At 37.3% G+C, this 24,531-nt stretch overlaps 4 protein-coding genes across 4 annotated transcripts; all 4 read right to left on the bottom strand.

Moving 5' to 3' along the window:
* Nucleotides 1–798: 798 nt before the first annotated feature.
* On the bottom strand, nucleotides 799–6,317 carry LOC122974118 (tripartite motif-containing protein 16-like). The gene has a single exon (XM_044342021.1). It carries the CDS (start codon nucleotides 5,550–5,552, stop codon nucleotides 3,930–3,932), a length of 1,623 nt encoding a protein of 540 aa, XP_044197956.1. The 5' UTR covers nucleotides 5,553–6,317; the 3' UTR covers nucleotides 799–3,929.
* A 2,336-nt stretch (nucleotides 6,318–8,653) lies between these two features.
* LOC122974119 (tripartite motif-containing protein 16-like) lies at nucleotides 8,654–11,838 on the bottom strand. Its single transcript, XM_044342022.1, has one exon. The coding sequence runs from the start codon at nucleotides 10,816–10,818 to the stop codon at nucleotides 9,196–9,198; it is 1,623 nt and encodes a 540-aa protein (XP_044197957.1). The 5' UTR covers nucleotides 10,819–11,838; the 3' UTR covers nucleotides 8,654–9,195.
* A 114-nt stretch (nucleotides 11,839–11,952) lies between these two features.
* LOC122974120 (tripartite motif-containing protein 16-like) lies at nucleotides 11,953–17,825 on the bottom strand. The gene has a single exon (XM_044342023.1). It carries the CDS (start codon nucleotides 16,539–16,541, stop codon nucleotides 14,919–14,921), a length of 1,623 nt encoding a protein of 540 aa, XP_044197958.1. The 5' UTR covers nucleotides 16,542–17,825; the 3' UTR covers nucleotides 11,953–14,918.
* A 69-nt stretch (nucleotides 17,826–17,894) lies between these two features.
* LOC122974126 (tripartite motif-containing protein 16-like) lies at nucleotides 17,895–20,884 on the bottom strand. Its single transcript, XM_044342040.1, has one exon. It carries the CDS (start codon nucleotides 20,842–20,844, stop codon nucleotides 19,327–19,329), a length of 1,518 nt encoding a protein of 505 aa, XP_044197975.1. The 5' UTR covers nucleotides 20,845–20,884; the 3' UTR covers nucleotides 17,895–19,326.
* Nucleotides 20,885–24,531: the final 3,647 nt, after the last annotated feature.

The following is a 24,531-nucleotide window of genomic DNA, read 5'->3' as shown; positions in this document are numbered from 1 at the left end:
ATTGTGTGTTTATCGAAAGCCTGATATATCTTATTCCTCTGTTCCATAGACCTCCGTTGTCGTCCAAAAACACGTCAATGAGTCATGTTCCTTCATTATGAAGAATTTGGTCATGTTAGTTTGTTTAGAAACGACTCCAAAGACTAATAACGGCTACATCACTAAACTGTACATTGTAAATAATATTAATACAAAGTCAAGTCAAGTTGTGATATGTAGCACAACAAGCTAGTGGAGCCTTAAACAGAACTAGGTTCCTGCACATGCTCAGTGGCGTCTGCCTCACACTCTGAAAACATGATCGCTGTTATTAGTCTTTAAAGCCGTTTCTAAACAAACTAACGTGACTAATCTTCATGGCGAAGGAACATGTCACCCAGTGCAGCGGTGTGGCTTATTGATGTTTTTTTAATAGTTTTTGGACAACAACGGAGGTCTAAAGCACAGAGGAATAAGATATATCAGGATACACACACAATACGTGTTAGTAGATCAGTTCATTGTTGGTTTGGATCCAAACATGAGATTTGTTGACAGTAAAAAAAAAATAGAAAATGACAGCTTTATTCTTTAAATTCACATCTTGTACCGAAAAATACTATAAAATGTCAACATGTTTTTAGTTTGTCATGGTGAGACTTTACATGTCTTAAAATTCACACGGACTGGACCAGAAACAGTTGTAACGACAGTTTGCTGATGAACTTGTGACATTGGAAAATATTTAAAACTATTTTTAGTTTTAGTTAGCTTTTGCTTCTTTTCCTGCACCCAAACAGTGTTTTTGAGGAAGTTTTGCACAATGCCGGTACTGCGGTGAACAGGAAGTGTTTGTCACAACGTTAATGTACTGAACAGTTTGTCATGTCAGTGAAAAGGCTTTCAGGTGCAGAGCTCTGGCTGTAGTTTTAAAAACGTACTGTACTTCCATCCTTTGCTCAAGTTTTCCCTCACATTCTCTTAATATGCTTTCTGTTAAAACACTACATCTCAAAAACAGCATCTCACATTTCCAGACTGAGTATACTTTCAACTGAAGTATTTTTGTTTTTCTTACAATTAAAACATGGAAGGTTTTCTTTAAATGTGCCGTCAGCAAATTAGCAGTGATGATGAATGATTTAAAGTCATTTTAAGAAAATTCCTCCCATTAAATTCATGTTTTTAGTTGTTTTTCTGACACTTGGAGGTCCAGTGTTTTGTTGTACTGCAGGAATCAACAGGAAAACCTCTTCTTCTTGTTACTTCCTGTCCCTTTGTCTCATTTTTAATGTGCTCAGATTAAAATTTGGTGTCACTTTTTACATTAAGTTATCATTCATAATGTTTTTCACGCAATTCTGAAAGTCTGAGATGGCAAAGTTAAACTTAGATTGCCTTTATTTGAGGAAAATAAGCTAAATTTACATAAATAATAAAATGAAATGAAAGCAGATAACAGTAGAGTGACGTTTAAAGAGTTGTACCAGTACAGAAGTCTGTTCATTGTCAGTGATCAAAACAAACATTTTCTACAGGAGCTTTTCCTGTTTTGTGAAAGTCTATTTTACATTTATATGATGTGTATGTTTCCTACAGTCCTCGAATGACTGTTAAAGTCCTTAAAATATAATTAGATTTCATGTGAAAATGATAACAAGACCCGCAATATTGGCTACAGTTTGATAGCAATTTGACACAATAAAAAAACAATTATAGGTCATGTAGTTATTTGACAGTCATGAAAAGACTTTGGGGAAATGTTCTATAACTATATATTTGTGAGATAAATAATTAGAGCACAGAAAATGTTGATTTTTAAGTAAACATGCTTTGACTTTTTACCTGCACTTTGCAGACACTGCATTTAGCCATCAGTTATAATGATTCTCACTAGACAATCTATCGAGGGGACTCAAGTTGAACAGTTTTGGAAGCTAGTCAGTATTTTACGTTCAGGAGGGAAAACCTTCCAGTGTCCATATTTCTTAATCCTCAGTTGTTGCACTTTAAAACATTAAGGTTGAAATTTCAACCAGGCAGGTTGGATTTATCCATTTTTCTGATTTTGACACGATTAATCGTTTGCAGGCATCACGACTAATTTGGTGGCAAATCTTCAAAAAGAAAATCTTACATCTTTAAAAGCTATGGGACTGGTTGTGTACCACTGTAATGACTGTAACACTAGTGTGTGTGTATGTGGGTATAAGTGTGTGTGATAGAGAAAAACAGTGAAAGAGATTTATACATTGCTTTGTAACAGATATTTTTATGTATAACCGAACATTCCAACTTTTTAATCCAAATAAAACTTTGAGACATTTCAATAATTCTTACAATTTTTACTTTCTTTCTTACATTTTTTAAATTAATTGCTCAGTTTTACTGGAAGTTTTTGTACATCTGACATGAGACATGTTGAGCAGGTGAGTTAACTGTTTAAACTCAAATCTCCAGTAACTCGGATTGTCTGGCAGCTGAACATTAATTCAACCACAAGATAAAACAGTAACATTTCCACTATAGACGGTGATGGAAATACTGACCAGCCTGGTTAGTAAAAATCCAGATATTCTACTATTTACATGAGCTCACACCAGAAGCTTCATTAGGAGCAGTGATTGCATACCCTGAGACAGGACTCTCAGGCTGAACTTGTATCCCACCTCCTTCTCTGTGACAGACAGACCCTAAAATCCCTAAAAATGATGCTAACTCCTTAACCATTTATAAGCTAAACCCCAATAGAACCATTTGATTGGTGGACATTGTTGTGGGCAACCTGTCAGACACTGCTTAGGGCAAAGAAGTGACCAATTTTCTGCAGTACACATCTTTGAAAAAGTTAAAATGAAATATTTCCAGAAAATGCATATATGTTGATATACATATGATGACATGTAATCAAAACATACCTATTAGCAGATACGATCATTAGTATTTGGTCCTAAAATGATATTTCATAATATTTGATTTAAATTGTCACATATTGGAGTTTCTTGTGGTTAAAGTTGCAAAAATAACATGAGCCTCAGGTCCATTAAACTAACTTGGTAGTGTTGGTGTATTATAAATACACAAATGAATACACATTTACTAAATCTTGATTTACATTTTATTTTTTATATGTTAGATTACCTTTACAATGGCTGGATGATTACAAGAATGAGACTGTTCGCACTCAGAAAGAAAAACCTCAGTCTGTAAATGTAAACAAACAATCAGGCACAGATTTATTAGATTGATTTATTGTTCATCATTCATCATTGATGAACAAGCACTGTATTTTGCACCAACACAATAGTTCCACCTACTAAATTAATAAACAGTAATTCAAATATATCAGGATTACTTTGTCAAATTGCATCAGAGGACTGGATGCTAATCAACAATTATCTTAGTTGTCACCTTAAAATTATTAAACAGAAATGCAGAGATTATAAAATGATGTATTCAATAAAACAATTATCATCATAAAAACCCTAAAAACAACTATCACATAATATTATTATTAACCAGATTTATCATTTATGAAAAATACATTTAATATGAAGAGCAGTAAAATTGAAACTCAAGTGATTCTTAGCCATTGTAAAAAATATAATACATTTACCTTAAGATATACAGTATATTTCTATAGGATATATGGTATAAATCAAACTACTGGTTTAATCATGATAGTATTGCTTTCAATCACCAATGTAAACACCTTTCTCTGTCATAGTGAATGTTGTTTTTTGCTACTTAACACACAGCTGATGTTTTTTGATTTTTTTAAAGTCACTAAGACGATTGTCTACAATTTGTTGAGGTTTTTTTTTCAGACATTCTTCTTGAAATTTCTTTTATGAAAACCTCAGTCACAGCACTATAATGTCAAGGCTCCAGGATTGTGATAAGGAGTACGATGGTCAAGAATCAGGTGTAAACATTAACCATCCCTCAGTCTACTTGAACTTACACAACTCGGCAGTGTCTCCATCAGACCAAAGACTAAGTCCAGCGTAGAGCGGCTGAGTGAATGTGGTCTGGACTCTGTGGAGGAGGGTCATCGTTTCAGAGATGCTGTAGAAAGACAGAATACCTGCACTGTGATCGAGGTACACTCCTATTCTTGAGGATTGAGGGCCTGAGATGGCAGCAGCAAAGATATTGTTATGTCTGAATGTGTATCCATTGTCACAACGTAAAACCCAAGACCTTTCGTTGTATCCAAATACATGCGCATTAAAGTCCCCTGATCTACTAATACTCTTGTATGCGACTGCTACTTCAACACTCCTGCTCTTCTCCACCTCCCAGTAACAACGTCCAGTCAGACCATCTTTACTCAGGACCTGAGATATACAAGTGAATCTGTCTGGATGTTGAGAATATGGTTTATTATCTCTCTTAAATGTTACCTTTCTGTTCCCATCTGATAAAACCAGAAAATTGTTTGCTGTGTTTGGATCCAGTGTGATCTGACGTGAATATTGTAAGAACTCAGCTCTGGTCTTCGGCTCTGGTTGTGGCCATTTCTCACTAAGAATGATCTGCAGTTTATCTCTGACCACTGTCACAGCTGCCATTACATCCTTAAAGTACCACAGATGACTAATATTGGTTCTTGGAGAGCCTGCAGATCCACAAACACCTGACAGCGAGGGGTATTTTTGCAGAAACTGGGTGTGATCCTCTGTGCGTAAGAGCTTCTCCAGCTCAACGTCTTTCTTCTTCAGCTCCTTGATCTCCTGCTGCAGCTTCTCCTGAAGATCTTTGACCTGATTCACTTCAGTTTCCTGCTGAGATCTGATCTGCTGCTTCACATCTGAGCTTCTTTTCTGAATGTCACGGATCAACTCAGTGAAGATCTTCTCACTGTCCTCCACTGCTTTATCAGCAGAGCGATTGATAGCCTCCACCTCCTGTTGAAGCTCCTTCACATCTTTCTCTCTCTCCTGGATTCTCTGCTGGATATTTTGCTGACTTACGCTGAGCTCCTTCTGCTTCTCTGTCCTTTCTGCTGCAGCTGAGATTGTGTCGTGGCCTTTATGTTCATCCATGGAGCAAAGCATACAGATACACTGCTGATCAGTGCGGCAGAAAATCTTCATCACCTCATCATGACGAGAGCAGATGGTCTCCTGAAGTTTAACGGAAGCTTCAATCAGTTTGTGTTTTTTAAAAGTAGGAGACTCGTAGTGAGGCTGAAGGTGTTGCTCACAGTAGGAGGCCAGACAAACCAGACAGGATTTGAGGGCTTTCAGCTTCCCCCCAGTACAGACATCACAGGCCACATCTTCAGGTCCAGCATAGCAATGATCAGCTGGAGCAGCTCCCAGTCTGGTCTTCTTCTCCTCCACTAACTCTGCTAACATGGTGTTTTTCACCAGGTCAGGCCTCGGTATGAAAGTCTTTCGGCACTGAGGACAGCTATGGATCTTCTGATCTTCTCCATCCCAGAAGGTTTTAATACAGCTCATGCAGTAGTTGTGTCCACAGGGAATAGTCACCGGATCCTTCAGTAGATCCAGACAGATCGAACAACAGAATTTCACTCTGTCTGCTTGATTTCCTTGCTGCGCCATTTCACCTCTCACTGATGGTTAATGTCACATGAGTTTCATTTCCCTCATAGCAAAGGAACTACATAGCAAAAGCGTCACACAAAGCCAAACCTCTCTTTCCTTTTGCACACTCATCTGCTTTAAAGTGGCTCATTAGCTCTTGCACTTCACAGCATGTTGGTTACACCCATCTCTAAACTTGTAAATCTGTGATAGCAGCAGAAACCAGGACGTATACAGTCAAAGTTCTCTGAGAGAAGGGAGGGGTTAGTAGTTTGGCCGTATTCCAACTAAAGGAGCGGTTTGCACCTTGGCAGCATTCCTGACCCTTATTCACATATTTACAGTCAGTTTGAAGTGGCCCCACAATAGAACTTTATTATGTAGCTTTGGAAATACAGGAAGGATGGTAGAAAGCAACAAGGGTGTCTGCATACTTTTAGCCATATAGTTTTCTCACAGTGACAATAAGTGTCGCAGTTGAGTGAAGAAATCTCCAATTTTGGGGTCTGTCATACGTTTAGATCAGCTGAAAGAGGAAAGAAAGAAGGACAGATTCAATGTAGAAAAGAAGAAATGAAAGTGTGTAAGATGATATGAAACATAATATGAATGAATTCAGGATTTTTTTTACTTTTGTGTCATACCATTAAAATGGTCCATTACATGACACACAATACTACGACATAGAAATAACAACTTCTGGTGATAGACATTCGTGTTCCAAAGAAAAACAAATCATTGCGGCAAATTACATACTGTGTGTATCAGAGGGAAAACATGTTTTACACAGAAAAGCAAACAAAATATCCCAAAAACTAAATAAAAGCTACCTGTCAAAAACATGTTTTCTTAATCACCAGACTTTGTCCAAATACTCACACAAAGCAAAAGTGTTTTCATAATTTCAACATCTTCCATAAGGAAGTCTCTTTTAACTTACTTCTGGAGTTATGATACAAAGGACAATACAAAACAAAATGTATTTCATTTTTTACTTTATTTAACTCACATAACTGACAAAGCCAATCCTGTTCTTCAATATGAACATGACATCCTGGTAAGATATCACACAGAGATCTTCTCTTTTTAGGCTGATTAAATTTCACAGAATTCAACTAAAGTTTATTTAAGTACTGATTAAACCATATGTCCTGAGTTTTGGCTTATTCCAAATCTCTATCACATTTTTCATATTGTCAATACTTATTGAACTCATTGTGTCTCATGTTGAATGTAAAATCTGAATCTTCACTGCAACCAGTAACTCTAGCCGTCAGATAAACTGGACTAAGAAGTTGAATATTTACGTCTGAATTGTGGTGAAAGAAAAGTACAATTCGTTCCAAAATTCAAATACTTACAATTCCTACAGAATAGGTACAAGTTTAGGCTAGCAGCAATAGTAAACTCTTAATGTAGCACTATGGGGAACACTGTATACATTTACAATGTTAGTTATCAATAACTCAAGATTTGGGTCATCTAAAATTGGTGAATGAATCTATTTTCACCACAGTGCACTTATATATAAGGTCAGCTTGATGTCTACTCCTGTGGCAGACTAGTTGTCTTGAATATAAAGGCTTTTGGATAGTCTGAAGGTTTTAGATTCCAGAATTTTGGTAATGAGAAAAATTATGCTGAAATTAATATGCACAATTATGAATAATTGCCAACAATACTCCGCCTCACACTGGGCACCATTTTGTTGGGCCTTGGTTCCAGGTTTTGCTATCAGCAATAATTAATGATCATCAAAGATAATTATTAATTATTAAAATCAATAGAAATTATTAACAGTAATTAATAATAACAGGGCACCACCCTGGGGCCAGGGAAAAAATCTACTTAGTTACTTTCCACCTCTGTAATTCAAGCAGGAAAAGCCTGAACCTTAGCTGTCACCTTAAAGTAATTGAACAGAAATGCAGAGATTCTAAAATTATGTATTATATTGTCAAACAATTTTCATCATAAAAACTGTCAAACAAGTATTGCATAATATTATTTACAAGATTTATCAAACATGAAAAATATGTTGAATAACAGAATTTAACTCTGTCTCCTTGATTTCCTCGCTGCGCCATTTCACCTTTCAATGATGGTTAATGTCTGAAGAGTTTCACTTTCCTCATAGCAAAGGAACTCTGCATAGCAAAAGCGTCACACAAAGCCAAACCTCAGTTTCTTTGTGCGCATTGATCTGCAGTAAAGTGGCTTGTTGGCTCTTGTGCTTTACAGCATGTTGGTTACACCCATCTCTAAACTTGTAGATCTGTGAAACAAGCAGGAACCAGGTCATATACAGTCAAAGTTCTCTGAGAAAAAGGGAGGGGTTAGTGGTTGTGCTTCAATCAAGGAAATAGAGCAGTTTGGCCGCGTTTATACCTTTTCTTTACATGTTTGTAGTTGTATTTTGTTCAGGTGTAATTTACAGGTTTACAGCGAATGTTGTCAGTTGATATATTGTCCTCTGATCATTACCTGAGATAATCCATCGATTATGTCTAATTATATGTCTGATTATCTGAGATTCCTCATCATTTTTTTTTATACTTTAAGACTCTCTGTTTTTGAGCCCTACTTTTGGCAGTAAAACATTCAGTCTGTCAGTGAGATTGCCGTCTATTTTAGAGTGTCCTGTTCTCTCAGACTTTTCTTCATTCAAGGAAATGGAGCAGTTTCAACCTTAGCAGCATTTACAGAACTCATTTACATCTTGACAGACTGAACTTTAGCAGTGTTTACAGCCATTCTGTAGACATTCACAATGGAGGTTTTCAATTTAAATATGGCTTCACTTATAATGATTCTCACTAGACAATCTATCAAGGGGACTCAAGTTGAACAGTGACCAAGTTTACATATGATAAATTAATTAAAACATACCTATAAGCATTCTATATACGATCATTAATATTTGGTCCTAAAATGATATTTCATAATATTTGATTTAAATTGTCACATGAGTTTCTTGTGGTTAAAGTTGCAAAAATAACATGAGCCTTAGGTCCATTAAACTAACTTGATAGTGTTGGTGTATTATTAATACACAAACGAATACGTATTTACTAAATCTTGATTTACATTTTATTTTGTATATGTTAGATTATCTTTACAATGGCTGGATGATTACAAGAATGAGACTGTTCACACTCAGAAAGAAAAACCTCAGTCTGTAAATGTAAATAATCAATCAGGCACAGATTTATTAGATTGATTTATTGTTCATCATTCATCATTGATGAACAAGCACTGTATTTTGCACCAACACAATAGTTCCACCTACTAAATTTATCCAATACGAACACCAGAATCATGCCATTATACAAACAGTAATTCAAATATATCAGGGTGACTTTGTCAAATTGCATCAGAGGACTGGATGTTAATCAACAATTATCTTAGTTGTCACCTTAAAATTATTAAACAGAAATGCAGAGATTATAAAATGATTTATTCAGTAAAACAATTATCATCATAAAAACCCAAAAACAACTATCACATAATATTATTATTAACCACATTTATCATATTCAAACATTCCTTTTGAAATTCCTTTTATTAACACCAGTTACAGCACTAAAATATCAAGGCTCCAGGATTGTGATATGTAGTAAGGTGGTCAGAAATCAGGTGTAAACATAAACCATCCCTCTGTCTACTTCAACTTACAAAACTCAGCAGTGTCTCCATTAGAATAAAGCCAAAGTCCAGCGTAGAGCGGCTGAGTGAATGTGGTCTGGACTCTGTGGAGGAGGGTCATTGTTTCAGAGACGCTGTAGAAAGACAGAATACCTGCACTGTGATCGAGGTACACACCTATTCTTGAGGACCGAGGGCCTGAGATGGCAGCTGAGATATTTTTATGTATGAATGTGTATCCAGTGATACAATGTAAAACCCAAGACCTCTCATTGTATCCAAATACATATGTATTAAAGTCCCCTGATCTACTAATGCTCTTGTATGCGACTGCAACTGCAACTCTCCCGCTCCTCTCCACTTCCCAGTAACAACGTCCAGTCAGACCATCTTTACTCAGGACCTGAGATACATTATTGAATCTGTCTGGATGTTGAGAATATGGTTTATTTTTATCATTGAATGTTATCTTTCTGTTCCTGTCTGATAAAACCAGAAAATTGTTGGCTGTGTTAGGATCCAGTGTGATCTGACGTGAATATTGTAAGAACTCAACTCTGGTCTTTGGCTCTGGTTGTGGCCATTTCTCACTAAGAATGATCTGCAGTTTATCTCTGGCCGCTGTCACAGCTGCCATTACATCCTTAAAGTACCACAGGCGATTGATGTTGGTGCAAGGAGAGCCTGTAGATCCACAAACACCTGACAGCGAGGGATATTTGTGTAGAAACTTGGTGTGATCCTCTGTGCGTGAGAGCTTCTCCAGGTCAGCGTCTTTCCTCTTCAGCTCCTTGATCTCCTGCTGCAGCTTTTCCTGAAGATCTTTGACCTGATTCAGTTCAGTTTCCTGCTGAGATCTGATCAGCTGCTTCACATCTGAGCTTCTTTTCTGAATGTCACGGATCAACTCAGCGAAGATCTTCTCACTGTCCTCCACTGCTTTATCAGCAGAGCGATTGATAGCCTCCACCTCCTGTTGAAGCTCCTTCACATCTTCCTCTCTGTTCTGGACCCTCTGCTGGATTTTTTTCCGTCTTATGCCAAGTTCCTTCTGCTTCTCTGTCCTTTCTGCTGCAACTGAGATTGTGTCGTGACCTTTATGTTCATCCATGGAGCAAAGCATACAGATACACTGCTGATCAGTGCGGCAGAAAATCTTCATCACATCATTGTGACGAGAGCAGATGGTCTCCTGAAGTTTAAAAGAAGCTTCAACCAGTTTGTGTCTTTTAAAAGTAGGAGAATCATAATGAGGCTGAAGGTGTTGCTCACAATAAGAAGCCAGACAAACCAGACAGGATTTGAGGGCTTTCAGCTTTCTCCTAGTGCAAGAATCACAGGCCACATCTTCAGGTCCAGCATAGCAATGATCAACTGGAGCAGCTCCCAGTCCAGTCTTCTTCTTCTCCTCCACTATCTCTGCTAACATGGTGTTTTTCACCAGGTCAGGCCTCGGTATGAAAGTCTTTCGGCACTGAGGACAGCTGTGAATTCTCTGATCTTTTCCATCCCAGAAGGTTTTAATACAGCTAATGCAGTAGTTGTGTCCACAGGGAATAGTCACCGGATCCTTCAGTAGATCCAGACAGATCGAACAACAGAATTTCATTCTGTCTGCTTGATTTCCTCGCTGCGCCATTTCACCTCTCAATTATGGTTAATGTCCCATGAGTTTTATGAGCGTCACACAAAGCCAAACCTCTCTTTCCTTTTGCACACTCATCTGCTTTAAAGTGGCTCATTGGCTCTTGCTCTTCACAGCATTTTGGTTACACCCATCTCTAAACTTGTAAGTCTGTGAAATCAGCAGGAACCAGGAAATATACAGTCAAAGTTCTCTGAGAAAAGGGAGGGGTTAGTAGTTGTGCTTCATTCCAAGTGAAGGAGCAGTTTGCACCTTGGCAGCATTTATGGTCCTCATCCACATATTTACAGTCAATTTGAACTGGCAGCGTTCTCTGCCCCACAATAAATATTTATTGCAGAGCTTTGGAAATACAGGAAGGATGGTAGAAATCAAAAAGCAACAACAAACAACAATATCATGTTAATAATACACCTATGATAATGTGTAAATAATCTTAAAATCCCTTAATGTTCTGTCGGTCTGTCCACGGGCCAGCACGCTGTCAAGTAAACAACTATGCTGTGTTCACAACTCCTGTCTTTAAGTGGGTACTCATGCGACACATCTTTGGAAAGCTAAGATTCCTGTGATTCGATTGATCCAAAGGTCCAGTCGATCCAATATTTAGTCCAAAACACATTATTACATCAATAAATATCCATGAGCGGGTGTTGCATTGTTTTAAATTAGCCAGCAGATGTCCTAATCTTCCAACATATTCTGGGTCATAACTCGCATTAGCATGTAAATATTAGCCACACGTTAGCGTATCAAAATGGCGGCTGCACTCTAACCTTTCGATTGACACCTCACTTGACCTAATAGGAACTTCCATGTCCGGTCCACAGCCTACAATAGCCAACGAGAGTCCGCGCTGAAAGTAGGTGCCTGCCCCTCTTCTTTCATGTAAAGACCGAGCCAATAGGAACAGAGTCTGCAGATGACTGGCGCTTCAGAATTCCAAAAATGACCATATGCTGCTTTATTGCTTTTTATAAAGCCACAACATGGAAATTGTGTAAATATAAATAGTTTGCTGTGATTTACTTGACTTTGACTCTTTTATATGCACAAAGTTTAGTTTCAACAGGGGAACAAAGCACTATAATGTGTTTATGCTTCAGTTACTCTGAAATAGGGGTTATTTGGTGTCTCCAAGTGGCCTGTTTTTGGAAGAACCTTAGACATACCCTTAGAAAAATGTGTAAAATATTCATTTTCTGTAGTATGTACAGTTATGTCACTGACTCTCTTTCCACCTCCCTACACTCGTATTTTGAGTGTATGTCATCTGCCAAAAAAGAGGCAAAACACACAATAAACAAATTCAAAGATGATTTGACTGATATATCGCGATAATATGGTTATCATGAATTCTTTTGGCCTCGATAATCGTGTTGTGAAAATCTGATATCATGACAGCCCTATGCTGAACTTTAATTAAGATTTTGAAATATTCAGTGTTTCTTGCTTAATTGTTTTAGTGATAACTTGAGGAGATTCAGATATAAGGAGCTTATAAGTACAACAGCTTAAAAAGGTCACTGAATTAAAAGATTTTAGTTGTCAAAGGTAAAAAGCTTTCTTTCTTTTTGTTTTGCTTTAACTGAGCCTTTCACTCACCCATTGGAAAACACTTTTCTCTGTTATTGTAACTCTTGTTTTCTGTTACTTTACATGTGACTGATTTTGTTTCTTGCCCTCTTAAAAGTTACTAAGAAGATTGTCTACCATTTTGTGAGTTTTACATCATATGTTCCTCCTGAAATGAATTTTATGAACACCTAAGCTCCAATACTAAAACGTTAGGTGTAGGAACATCACATTTATTGATATGAAATCCTTATTTGATCAGGGGCACCACTTCCCCCAGTTTATTAGCTGTGCCGGGAAGAGACACAGAAACACTGAAGACAACGACATGCTAATAAATACATATTTATTGAAATAAGATGGTTAACAAGTGAATAAATGAGGTATCAATGCAAACAGAAAAATGAGTGTTCAACCAGAATGAGTGCAATATGTTTTAAACTGTGTATTAGGAGTTATGAATAGCTGATGGTGAAACGTGAATGATAGTGTAATTACTGGAGAATTAGTTGAGGCAGAGGTCATTTCCCTAACCAACCTCTCTAAGAAATTAACTGGAGAGTTCAATTCAAATGACAACTCTTAATCTTAGAGGGAGGTGGAGGGCAGGAGAAGTGTTGTTTAGCCGGACTTCCCAACAAAGTTTCCCAGCGGAGTTCCGCTCGTGAATGTTGCGGGAGCCTTGAAACGAAGTGTTGTTTTGCAGTTTCTTCAGGTGATTTACTGAATCACCACATGGTTTAACCGTTAGATGAAGGAGACAAAATCTGATATGATTGTCTCTAGTAACACTGTTGAAGATGTCTTGACCCATGGAGAGCAAGTAATTTAATTTGAAATCACCTGACGGACTATACTGACTTTCTCTTTCCCAAAATAATGTCGCTGGCCGAAACGAAACTATACTTCAAGATATTAAGTGTGAAAGAATTTCAACATAAAGTTTGTTTCACTGAAGTTACAATACTGCACGTAGCTTAAAAGAAAAGAAAGTTAACTTAAGAGATCACATGATACGAAAGAAAAAAATACGGAGAAAGTTAAGATGGCAGAAGTCTTAAGAGATGCGACATGCGTCTCCTTGGACATACAAAAGGAAGAGAACATGGGCGCAGGCCGACACGCTATTTTATTCTGGCCTGTGGTAGGGGTGTGTTGTGGGTGGAGACGGATATTCTCCTGCGCTAAACAGAAAATCCTTTATCAGAGAGAAAACACGTGATCTCTCTGAGTTGATTACAAGAGATTAAAATTAAATTAAATTTTACACGTTTCACTATGATCATTCACATTTAAAAATGAATTGCATAGTTCAATATGTTACTCAGATGTTGAGAGACACGGATATATAATGTAATCACTATCACAATACCTGAGTTGGATCCTGTGATTAGGTTATACAATAAAATTAAAATGCAGTCTTTGTTGACTACACTTCTATTAACATGTTCTCAGTAATCAGTACAGCTTAATGAAAACATACTATAGTTATTTAACAAACTTGCTTCTAATGTTAACTTTATTCTATTTTCTAACTAGTAGGGTTAGTTCTTCACTTATCAAGGTGATCCTTCATACACATCAAATTTCTACTAATTTATATAGAGTTTAATAGCAATTTAGTGGATAATATCATCAGAAAACATTATGCTGTATTTGCAGAAGCCTTTTCTTCAGTGTTCAAATTTATATAAAATTTGACCACTGGTCGGCACTGGTGGTACAGGTACTGTGTGATAATTTAATCTAAATATGTATATCTCAGCTATACCTTATCACAGAGAATTCAGAGTTAGACCGTTTTGACTGGCATTACTTTGTGACTAATAAATTATAGGTTACAAGATGGTTATATACTTAGTAAACATTGAATCAAACTTCTGGCTTTAAGGAACACAGAAACTCAAGCCAAACCTTTCCTTAATTTACCACGTATGTTGGGCAAATGTCCTTATCTGAAGTCACAGCAGAGTGAAAAATAAAAAGGGTAGGATAAGCATGTTGATATGTGGATGTATGTGTGTGCATGGTTAAAAGGAGAGAATTTGATTGTCCCAACTCATCAAATCAAACTGATGAGGTTAAATTGTGGTAAAACAGTCTCTTTTTATTTTTTTCCAGTGAAAAGTCCATTAATCCAGTGTTTCATGAGACTTGAGTTGATCACATGTAGCTGTTTTTAGTTTGTGTCATAAATTCCTCTTTCCCTGACACAGTTGGAGAGTCTTTGGAGGTAGAATGGGCAAAGATTGTCCTCTGAAGAGTCAAAACTGACACTTTAATGCGGAGAAAGGACTCTCAGTTTACCTTTGAAGGCAATTCAAAACTGAAGTTAAATATACATCCATATTCTTGAGGTTAGAGGTTATTGTTGATTTAGCCCAGACCTTCTTTGGGCTTTCACAGGAATTGGTAGAAAACAAAGGGGAGTTGTACTGGTTCCCCTACTCAGGGCTCCAGGATTGTGATATGTAGTACGATGGTCAAGAATCAGGTATAAACATTAACCATCCCTCTGTCTACTTGAACTTACAAAACTCAGCAGTGTCTCCATTAGAATAAAGCCTAAGTCCGGCATAGAGCGGCTGAGTGAATGTGGTCTGGACTCTGTAGAGGAGAGTCATCGTTTCAGAGATGCTGTAGAAAGACAGAATACCTGCACTGTGATCGAGGTACACTCCTATTCTTGAGGATTGAGGGCCTGAGATGGTAGCTGAGATCTTATTATGTCTGAATGTGTATCCATTGTCACAACGTAAAGTCCAAGACCTCTCGTTGTATCCAAATACATGTGCGTTAAAGTCCCCTGATCTACTAATACTCTTGTATGCGACTGCTATTTCAACACCCCTCCTCCTCTCCACCTCCCAGTAACAACGTCCAGTCAGACCATCTTTACCCAGGACCTGAGATATACAAGTGAATCTGTCTGGATGTTGAGAATATGTTTTATTTTTAACATTATAGGTTACCTTTCTGTTCCCGTCTGATAAAACCAAAACATTGCTTGCTGTGTTTGGATCCACTGTGATCTGACGTGAATATTGTAAAAACTCAACTCTGGTCTTCGGCTCTGCTTGTGGCCATTTCTCACTAAGAATGATCTGCAGTTTATCTCTGACTGCTGTCACAGCTGCCATCACATCCTTAAAGTACCACAGGCGATTGATGTTGGTGCAAGGAGAGCCTGTAGATCCACAAACACCTGACAGCGAGGGATATTTTTGCAGAAACTGGGTGTGATCCTCTGTGCGTAAGAGCTTCTCCAGCTCAGTGTCTTTCTTCTTCAGCTCCTTGATCTCCTGCTGCAGCTTCTCCTGAAGATCTTTGACCTGATTCAGTTCAGTTTCCTGCTGAGATCTGATCAGCTGCTTCACATCTGAGCTTCTTTTCTGAATGTCACGGATAAGCTCAGTGAAGATCTTCTCACTGTCCTCCACTGCTTTATCAGCAGAGCGATTGATAGCCTCCACCTCCTGTTGAAGCTCTTCCACATCTTCCTCTCTGTTCTGGACCCTCTGATGGATTTTTTTCTGTCTGATGCCAAGCTCCTTCTGCTTCTCTGTCCTTTCTGCTGCAGCTGAGATTGTGTCGTGGCCTTTATGTTCATCCATGGAGCAGAGATAACAGATACACTGCTGATCAGTGTGGCAGAAAATCTTCATCACATCATCATGACGAGAGCAGATGGTCTCCTGAAGTTTAACAGAAGCTTCAACCAGTTTGTGTCTTTTAAATTCAGGAGAATCGTAGTGAGGCTGAAGGTGTTGCTCACAGTAGGAGGCCAGACAAACCACACAGGATTTGAGGGCTTTCAGCTGCCGCCCAGTACAAACATCACAGGCCACATCTTCAGGTCCAGCATAGCAATGATCAGCTGGAGCAGCTCCTAGTCGAGTCTTCTTCAGTTCCTCCATTAATTCTGCTAACATGGTATTTTTCACCAGGTCAGGCCTCGGTATGAAAGTCTTTTGGCACTGAGGACAGCTGTGGTTTTTCTGATCTTCTCCATTCCAGAAGGTTTTAATACAGCCAATGCAGTAGTTGTGTCCACAGGGAATAGTCACTGGATCCTTCAGTAGATCCAGACAGATCAGACAACAGAATTTCATTCTGTCTGCTTGATTTCCTCGCTGCGCCATTTCACCTCTCAATGATGGTTAATGTCTCAAGAGGTTCACTTTCCTCATAGCAAAGGAGCTCTGCATAGCAAAAACGTCACAGAAAGCCAAACCTCAGTTTCTTTGTGCACATTGATCTGCAGTAAAGTGGCTCATTGGCTTTTGCACTTCACAGCATGTTGGTTACACCCATCTCTAAACTTGTAGATCTGTGATATCAGCAGAAACCAGGAAGTATACAAAGTTCTCTGAGAAAAGGGAGGGGTTAGTAGTTGTGCTTCATTACAGGAGATGAAGCAGTTTGAATCATCAAGTGTAAGATGATAAACAATATGAATGAAGTTAGGAATTTTTTTACATTCATGTCTTACCATTAAATGGTCCATTACGTGACACAATAATACGACAGAAATAACAACTTCTGGTGATAGACATTCATGTTCCAAAGAAAAACAAATCATTGCTGCAAACTACATATTGTGTGTATCAGAGGGAAAACATGTTTTACACAGAAAAACAAACAAAATAATCCAAAACAATATAAAAGCTACATGTTGAAAACATTTTTTCTAAATGACCGGACTTTGTCCAAATACTCACACAGAGCAAAATTGTTTTCATAATTTCAACGTCTTCCATAAGAAAGTCATCTCATTTATCTTCTTTCTGGAGTTATGATACAAAGGACAATATAAAACAAAATGCATTTCATTTTCTACTTTATTTAACTCACATAACTGACAAAGCAAATCCTGTTCTGCAATACAAACATGACATCCGGTTTCCAAATGTAATGGTAAGATATTACACAGAGATCTTCTCTTTTTAGGATGATTAAATTTAATAGAATTCGACTAAAGTTCACTAAAATCCTAATTAAACCATATGTCCTAAGTTTTGGCTTATTCCAAATCTCACTATCACATGTTTCATATTGTCAATACTAAACAAGCTCATTGTGCTGAAATTATGCTGAAACTAATATGCACAATTATGATAATTGCCAACAATACTCCGCCTCACACTGGGCACCATTTTGTTGGGCCTTGGTTACAGGTATGGCTAGCAATAATGAATGACTATCAAAGATAGTTATTAATTATTAAAATCAAAAGAAATTATTAACAATAATTAATAATGATGGGCACCACCCTGGAGTCAAGGAAAAAGATCTAGGTAGTTACTTTCCACCTCTGTAAGTCACACAGGAAAAGCCTGAAACTTAGCTGTCACCTTAAAATTATTGAACAGACATGCAGAGATAATAAAATTATGTATTATATTCAGTCAAACAATTTTCATCATAAAAACCTTCAAACAACTATCACATAATATAAGTAATATTAATATTATTATTAATTAATTTCTTCTCTGAGAAAAGGAAGGGGTTAATAGTTGTGCTTCATTTCAGGAGATGGAGCAGTTTGCACCTTGGCAGCACTTATGGCCCTCATTCACATATTTACGGTCAGTTTGAGCTGGCAGTGTTCTCTGCCCCACAATAAATATTTATTGTGGAGCTTTTAATATACAGGAAGTATGGTAGAGATTAACAAGGGTTTCTGCATACTTTTTGCCATATAGTATACTCAGAGACAATACTGTACTGTACTGTTCCCACATTTTGAATTACCAAATGGCATTTACAGCCTGGAAGATAGGAGGATGTTACTTTCTGGTCGGTCATAAGTATGTTCCATTTTTTTCTGTGGAAAATGAATGCAGTACAAGACGGGAATAAAATACTAAATTGAAAAGTAACTCTGGGTGCATTCAAGGAACCTTTTGACATCTGTAATTCAGGAGTTAGCAGCTGAACTGCAACATTTTTAGTGCCACAAAACATCAAATTCACATTAAACTTTACGCAATGTTCATGTTTCTTATTTGTTTTCTGGGTTTAATTCATTCTTCATTGATACAGCTCACATGGTGAATACACATCTACTAAATCGTAATTTATATTTTATTTTGTATATGTTAGGTTGTCTTTACAATGGCTGGATGATTACAAGAATGAGACTGGTCACACTCAAAAAAGAAAAAAAACTGTCTGTAAATGTAAACAATAAGGCACAGATTTATTAGATTTATTTATTGTTCATCATTCATCATTGATGAACAAGCACTGTATTTTGCACCAACACAATAGTTCCACCTACGAAATTTATCCAATACAAACACCAAAATCATGCCATTATCCAAACAGTAATTAAAAAAACATCAGGGTGACTTTGTCAAATTGCATCAGAGGACTGGATGTTAATAAACAATTGTTTTAGCTGTCACCTTAAAATTATTAAACAGAAATGCAGAGATTATAAAATGATGTATTCAGTAAAACAATTATCACAAAACCTTCAAACAACTATCGCATATTATTATTAACCAGATTTATCAAACATGAAAAATATGAAGAGCAGCAAAATTGAAAGTCAAGTGATTGTTAGCCATGTGAAAAATGTAATACATTTTCATTGAGATATACATTATATATTTATGCTGTATAGCTATATGGTGTAAATGAAACTACTGGTTTAATATTGATAGTATTGCTTTTGACCACCAATGTAAACACCTTTCTTTGTCATAGTAAGTCATTTTTTTTGCAACTCAGCACACACCTGATGTTGTTTTTTTGATTTTTAAAGTCACTAAAAAGATTTTTTACCTTTTGGTGAGTTTGTATTTCAAACATTCTTCCTGTAATTAATTTTATGAACACCTCAGTTGCAGCACTAAAATGTCAATGTGATATGTAGTATGATGGTCATAAATCAGATATAAACATTAACCATCCCTCTGTCTACTTGAACTCACACAACTCAGCAGTGTCTCCATTAAACCAAAGCATAAGTCCAGCGTAGAGTGGCAGAGTGAATGTGGTCTGGACTCTGTAGAGGAGAGTCATCGTTTCAGAGACGCTGTAGAAAGACAGAATACCTGCACTGTGATCGAGGTACACTCCTATTCTTGAGGATTGAGGGCCTGAGATGGCAGCTGAGATCTTATTATGTCTGAACATGTATCCAGTGTAACAACGTAAGGTCCAAGACCTCTCGTTGTATCCAAATACATGTGCATTAAAGTCCCCTGATCTGCCAATAGTCTTGTATGCCACTGCTATTTTAACATCCCCGCTCCTCTCTATCTCCCAGTAACAACGTCCAGTCAGACCATCTTTACTGAGGACCTGAGATATACAAGTGAATCTGTCTGGATGTTGAGAATATGTTTTATCTTTATCATTAAATGTTATCTTTCTGTTCCCATCTGATAAAACCAGAAAACTATGTGCTGTGTTTGGATCCAGTGTGATCTGACGTGAATATTGTAAGAACTCAACTCTGGTCTTCGGCTCTGCTTGTGGCCATTTCTCACTAAGAATGATCTGCAGTTTATCTCTGACCACTGTCACAGCTGCCATCACATCCTTAAAGTACCACAGATGATTAATGTTGGTTCTTGGAGAGCCTGCAGATCCACAAACACCTGACAGCGAGGGGTATTTGTGCAGAAACTGGGTGTGATCTTCTGTGCGTAAGAGCTTCTCCAGCTCAGCGTCTTTCTTCTTCAGCTCCTTGATCTCCTGCTGCAACTTCTCCTGAAGATCTTTGACCTGATTCAGTTCAGTTTCCTGCTGAGATCTGATCTGTTGCTTCACATCTGAGCTTCTTTTCTGAATGTCACGGATCAACTCAGCGAAGATCTTCTCACTGTCCTCCACTGCTTTATCAGCAGAGCGATTGATAGCCTCCACCTCCTGTTGAAGCTCCTTCACATCTTCCTCTCTGTTCTGGACCCTCTGATGGATTTTTTTCTGTCTGATGCCAAGCTCCTTCTGCTTCTCTGTCCTTTCTGCTGCAGCTGACATTGTGTCGTGGCCTTTATGTTCATCCATGGAGCAAAGCATACAGATACACTGCTGATCAGTGCGGCAGAAAATCTTCATCACGTTATTGTGACGAGAGCAGATGGTCTCCTGAAGTTTAACAGAAGCTTCAATCAGTTTGTGTTTTTTAAAAGTAGGAGACTCGTAGTGAGGCTGAAGGTGTTGCTCACAGTAGGAGGCCAGACAAACCACACAGGATTTGAGGGCTTTCAGCTTCCTCCCAGTACAGACATCACAGGCCACATCCTCAGGTCCAGCATAGCAATGATCAGCTGGAGCAGCTCCCAGTCCAGTCTTCTTCAGTTCCTCCATTAACTCTGCTAACATGGTGTTTTTCACCAGGTCAGGCCTCGGTATGAAAGTCTTTCGGCACTGAGGACAGCTGTGGTTTTTCTGATCTTCTCCATCCCAGAAGGTTTTAATACAGCTCATGCAGTAGTTGTGTCCACAGGGAATAGTCACTGGATCCTTCAGTAGAGTGTAAGATTATATGAAACTTAATATGAATGACTTCAGGATTCTTTTTTACATTCATGTCTTACCATTAAAATGGTCTATTACATGACACAATAATACAACAGAAATAACAACTTCTGGTGATAGACATTCATGTTCCAAAGAAAAACAAATCATTGCTGCAAACTACATACTGTGTGTATTAGAAGGAAAACATATTTTACACAGAAAAACAAACAAAATAACCAAAAACAATATAAAAGCTACGTGTTGAAAACATTTTTTCTAAATGACCAGACTTTGTCCAAATACTCACACAGAGCAGAATTGTTTTCATAATTTCAACATCTTCCATAAGAAAGTCATCTCATTTAACTTCTTTCTGGAGTTATGATACAAAACAAAACGCATTTCATTTTCTACTTTATTTAACTCACATAACCGACAAAGCCAATCCTGTTCTTCAATATGAACATGACATCCTGGAAAGATATCACAGAGATCTTCTCTTTTTATGCTGATTAAATTTCACAGAATTCAAAGTTTACTTAACTACTGATTAAATCATATGTAATAAGTTTTGGCTTATTCCAAATCTCATTATCCCATTTTTCATGTTGCCAATACTAAATGAGCTCATTGTGTCTCATGTTGAATGTAAAATCTGAATCTTCGGTACAGCCAGTAACTCCAGCCGTCAGATAAACTGGACTAAGAAGTCGAATATTTACATCTGAATTCATCCCAAATTTCCACTACTCTGGTAATGTGTAATTACCTAAAAATGGTGCTTGAGTAAATCTACTTAGTTACTTTCCATCTCTGTAATTGACATAGAAAAAGCCTGAAACTTGACCTTTGTCCAAACACCTGTGCTGCTGCTGTAAAGGTCAAAAATCACTTTATAACTGTTTCAATACAACAATAACTCAGACAGAGCAGGTTAACGTGATGCCACTGCATTAGTTTTATTTTCACAGTTGAATGCATCTTTTCTCAATACAAATCAGGGTTTTTCGTTATCGCCGAATGCCTGCACCCTGATCCCAACAAACATACATGTTTCATATCAACACACGTCACATTACAGATCATTGTTAGCATTAAAACATGTCTACAACATGTCCTGAAAACACTGTTGTTCTCACTTCTCCTTCCACTTTAACCCAGGACTAGTTTTCCTAAAAGGATCTCGCAGAGCGAAACACTCAGATGTCAAACAGCCGAGTTACTCAGATTCTTACAATTTCAAGCAACAGTTTTGGGAAATTTTGAAGTACAGAGCTCATCAGTATCGAGGTTAACGAGCTGTAAAGAAATAACACTTTTATGCTGCAATTATAAAATATTTGTTTAAGGTTCGGGAGTTCAAATTAAACATTAATCTGGTCCTTCCAGAAATTGGATTGTCTTCAAAATAATACATTTAAGAAGCTTTATACTGAGAAGATCATGTTACTAAACCCATTATGAAGTGATTCAACATGAATCCTGCAGCTGTTTGATATGTTTCAGCTGATTGACCTCAAACCCAAAGACTCCTTTTAGGAAAACCAGTCCAGTTTGTTTCAATATCCTAATTTGTCTACAGCACTTAATAAAAAAAAAATCTGTTCCTGTCTAAAATGAGGCATGATGTGGAATGATCACACATATGTACACGCACACTGCATTGGCTAAAAACACACACAAAGGGCCAAGTAACCACAGCCACCCAGGGTCAAACTACTCTGAAATCAAATCAGTTACTTGATGTGTTTGGACTCGGCTCAGCACACTGCAGATAAGATTGTCTCCAAAATGCTAAACTCTGCTCACCTGTGAAAGCTGCTTTAGTGTTAACACAGTTTGAGGGAATTGAAATGTTCATTCATTCGCTTCAACATTTCTGAAAGCTGTAAAAGAAACCCTCAATGATTGTATTTTCCGATAGACTTTTAACAGTAACACACATAAACGTTGATAATACTTACAATTTATGATTTGTTTCCCAAATAAGTAATGCAATAGTTTTTCATTGTTAGCGAAAGTGATAAAAGGAAACTGAACTTTCTAAGACATTCAACTGTGATCCACACAGGATTAAAAGACAGATTAATCTTACACAACTTTAAGTAATTGTCTTGATCCCCCAAGTATGACTTGGATGCAGAAATTGGTGAAAAGGCACAAAAAGCCTAAAATAAAACAATGGAATCTATATTGATCATTGTAAACAGCAGCTAAAACGCACTAGTTTGGTAACTGCATATAATGAATAAACCACATTTTAAGTACTTTCCTGTTGTTAGTGATTAGACAAGAGTTTAACCTCTCCAAGGACTTTATGAACATCAATGTTAGTTTGTCTTAACAATAAAATTAATCTAGGTTTTCCTCAAAGAACTTGTCAGTGTCATATACACAACTACATTCTGATTTCTAACAGCCTCATGACAGAAAAATAAAAGCTGTACATTATGTGTCAGGAAAAACAAACTATTTATGATTTGAGGGTTCCCACATTTTGAATTACCAAATAGCATTTACAGCCTGGAAGATACAATGATGTTACTTTCTAGTAGGTCACAATTATGTGGCATCTTTAATACTAAATTGAAAAGTCTTTCTTGGTGCATTCAAGGAACCTCTAACATCTGTAATTCAGGAACAACAGGGGCAACATGAAATTCACATTAAGCTTTATGCAATGTTCATGTTTCTTAATTGTCTTCTGGGTTTAATTCATTCTACAACAATACAGCTCACACAGTGCTTCGTTTAATCATCATTTGTTTGAGCGTTCTTTAATGCACCAACATGTAAGAGGTTCCTGCTCGCAACTGTAGTGTGAGAAAACTATAAAGTAACTTAGACAAAAAATTATTGATGACTTATTTTGTGATTAATTGAACAAAGTTCAAAGTGTCTGCAAGTTGATTTTCATTGCATAGTAAACTAAAGTGAAACATGTATAAGGATTTTGAAAAATGTTTGCAGTTAAATTTACAAAAGGGGGTAAAACCACCTTTAACATGTTTTCCTCCTTCTGGCTCATTAGCTTCCTGTTTGCACTAAACTGTACATCAGCTGGAGAGACAAAGAGCTAACAGATAGCATAACACTTTAACACAAAAGTGATGTGAACTGAAAAGATTTCAGCTGCTAGTCGACCCTGGTGTGGCTGCACACCATCAACAGAAGGCTCCTTTTGGTTTGGTATAAAGCAAAGAGAAAATAATTAAGACTACTGGGTTCATAGCAGGCATAGAAGGTCAAAGGTCAAAGCCACTGATTAAGAGAGTTGACTGCTGTTGCCATCTTCATTGGCGGCCATGTTGGCTCCACACTTCCTCTCCAGTAATTCAGTAAGGAGGGTCTAAGTGTGATAAATAATTAGGTAGTTAGTAATAATTGGTATTATAATACTTAGTGTTGGCAGAGAGACAACTTTACAGTGATTTGTTTTGTAATGTGTTTGAGAAGTGTGTAATTTTTCTGCACTAAGGCCACAAACATCCACAGCAAAATTATAAATTCTGACTATTATGACTGACAAAAAATGTGGCAATATGCATCATGGTGCTGAAAAAAATGGACGGACTAAAAAAATTGGAATAACAAAATGTGATCAATTCTGCGTCTTAAAGGGTGCTCATTTTCTTTAACATACATTTAATACTA

The sequence above is a fragment of the Thunnus albacares genome, chromosome 22, assembly GCF_914725855.1.
Source record: "Thunnus albacares chromosome 22, fThuAlb1.1, whole genome shotgun sequence".
In the NCBI taxonomy this organism is placed as follows: domain Eukaryota; kingdom Metazoa; phylum Chordata; class Actinopteri; order Scombriformes; family Scombridae; genus Thunnus; species Thunnus albacares.
Note: the sequence above shows the minus strand (reverse complement) of the source record. Positions and strands in the feature narration are given on the sequence as shown.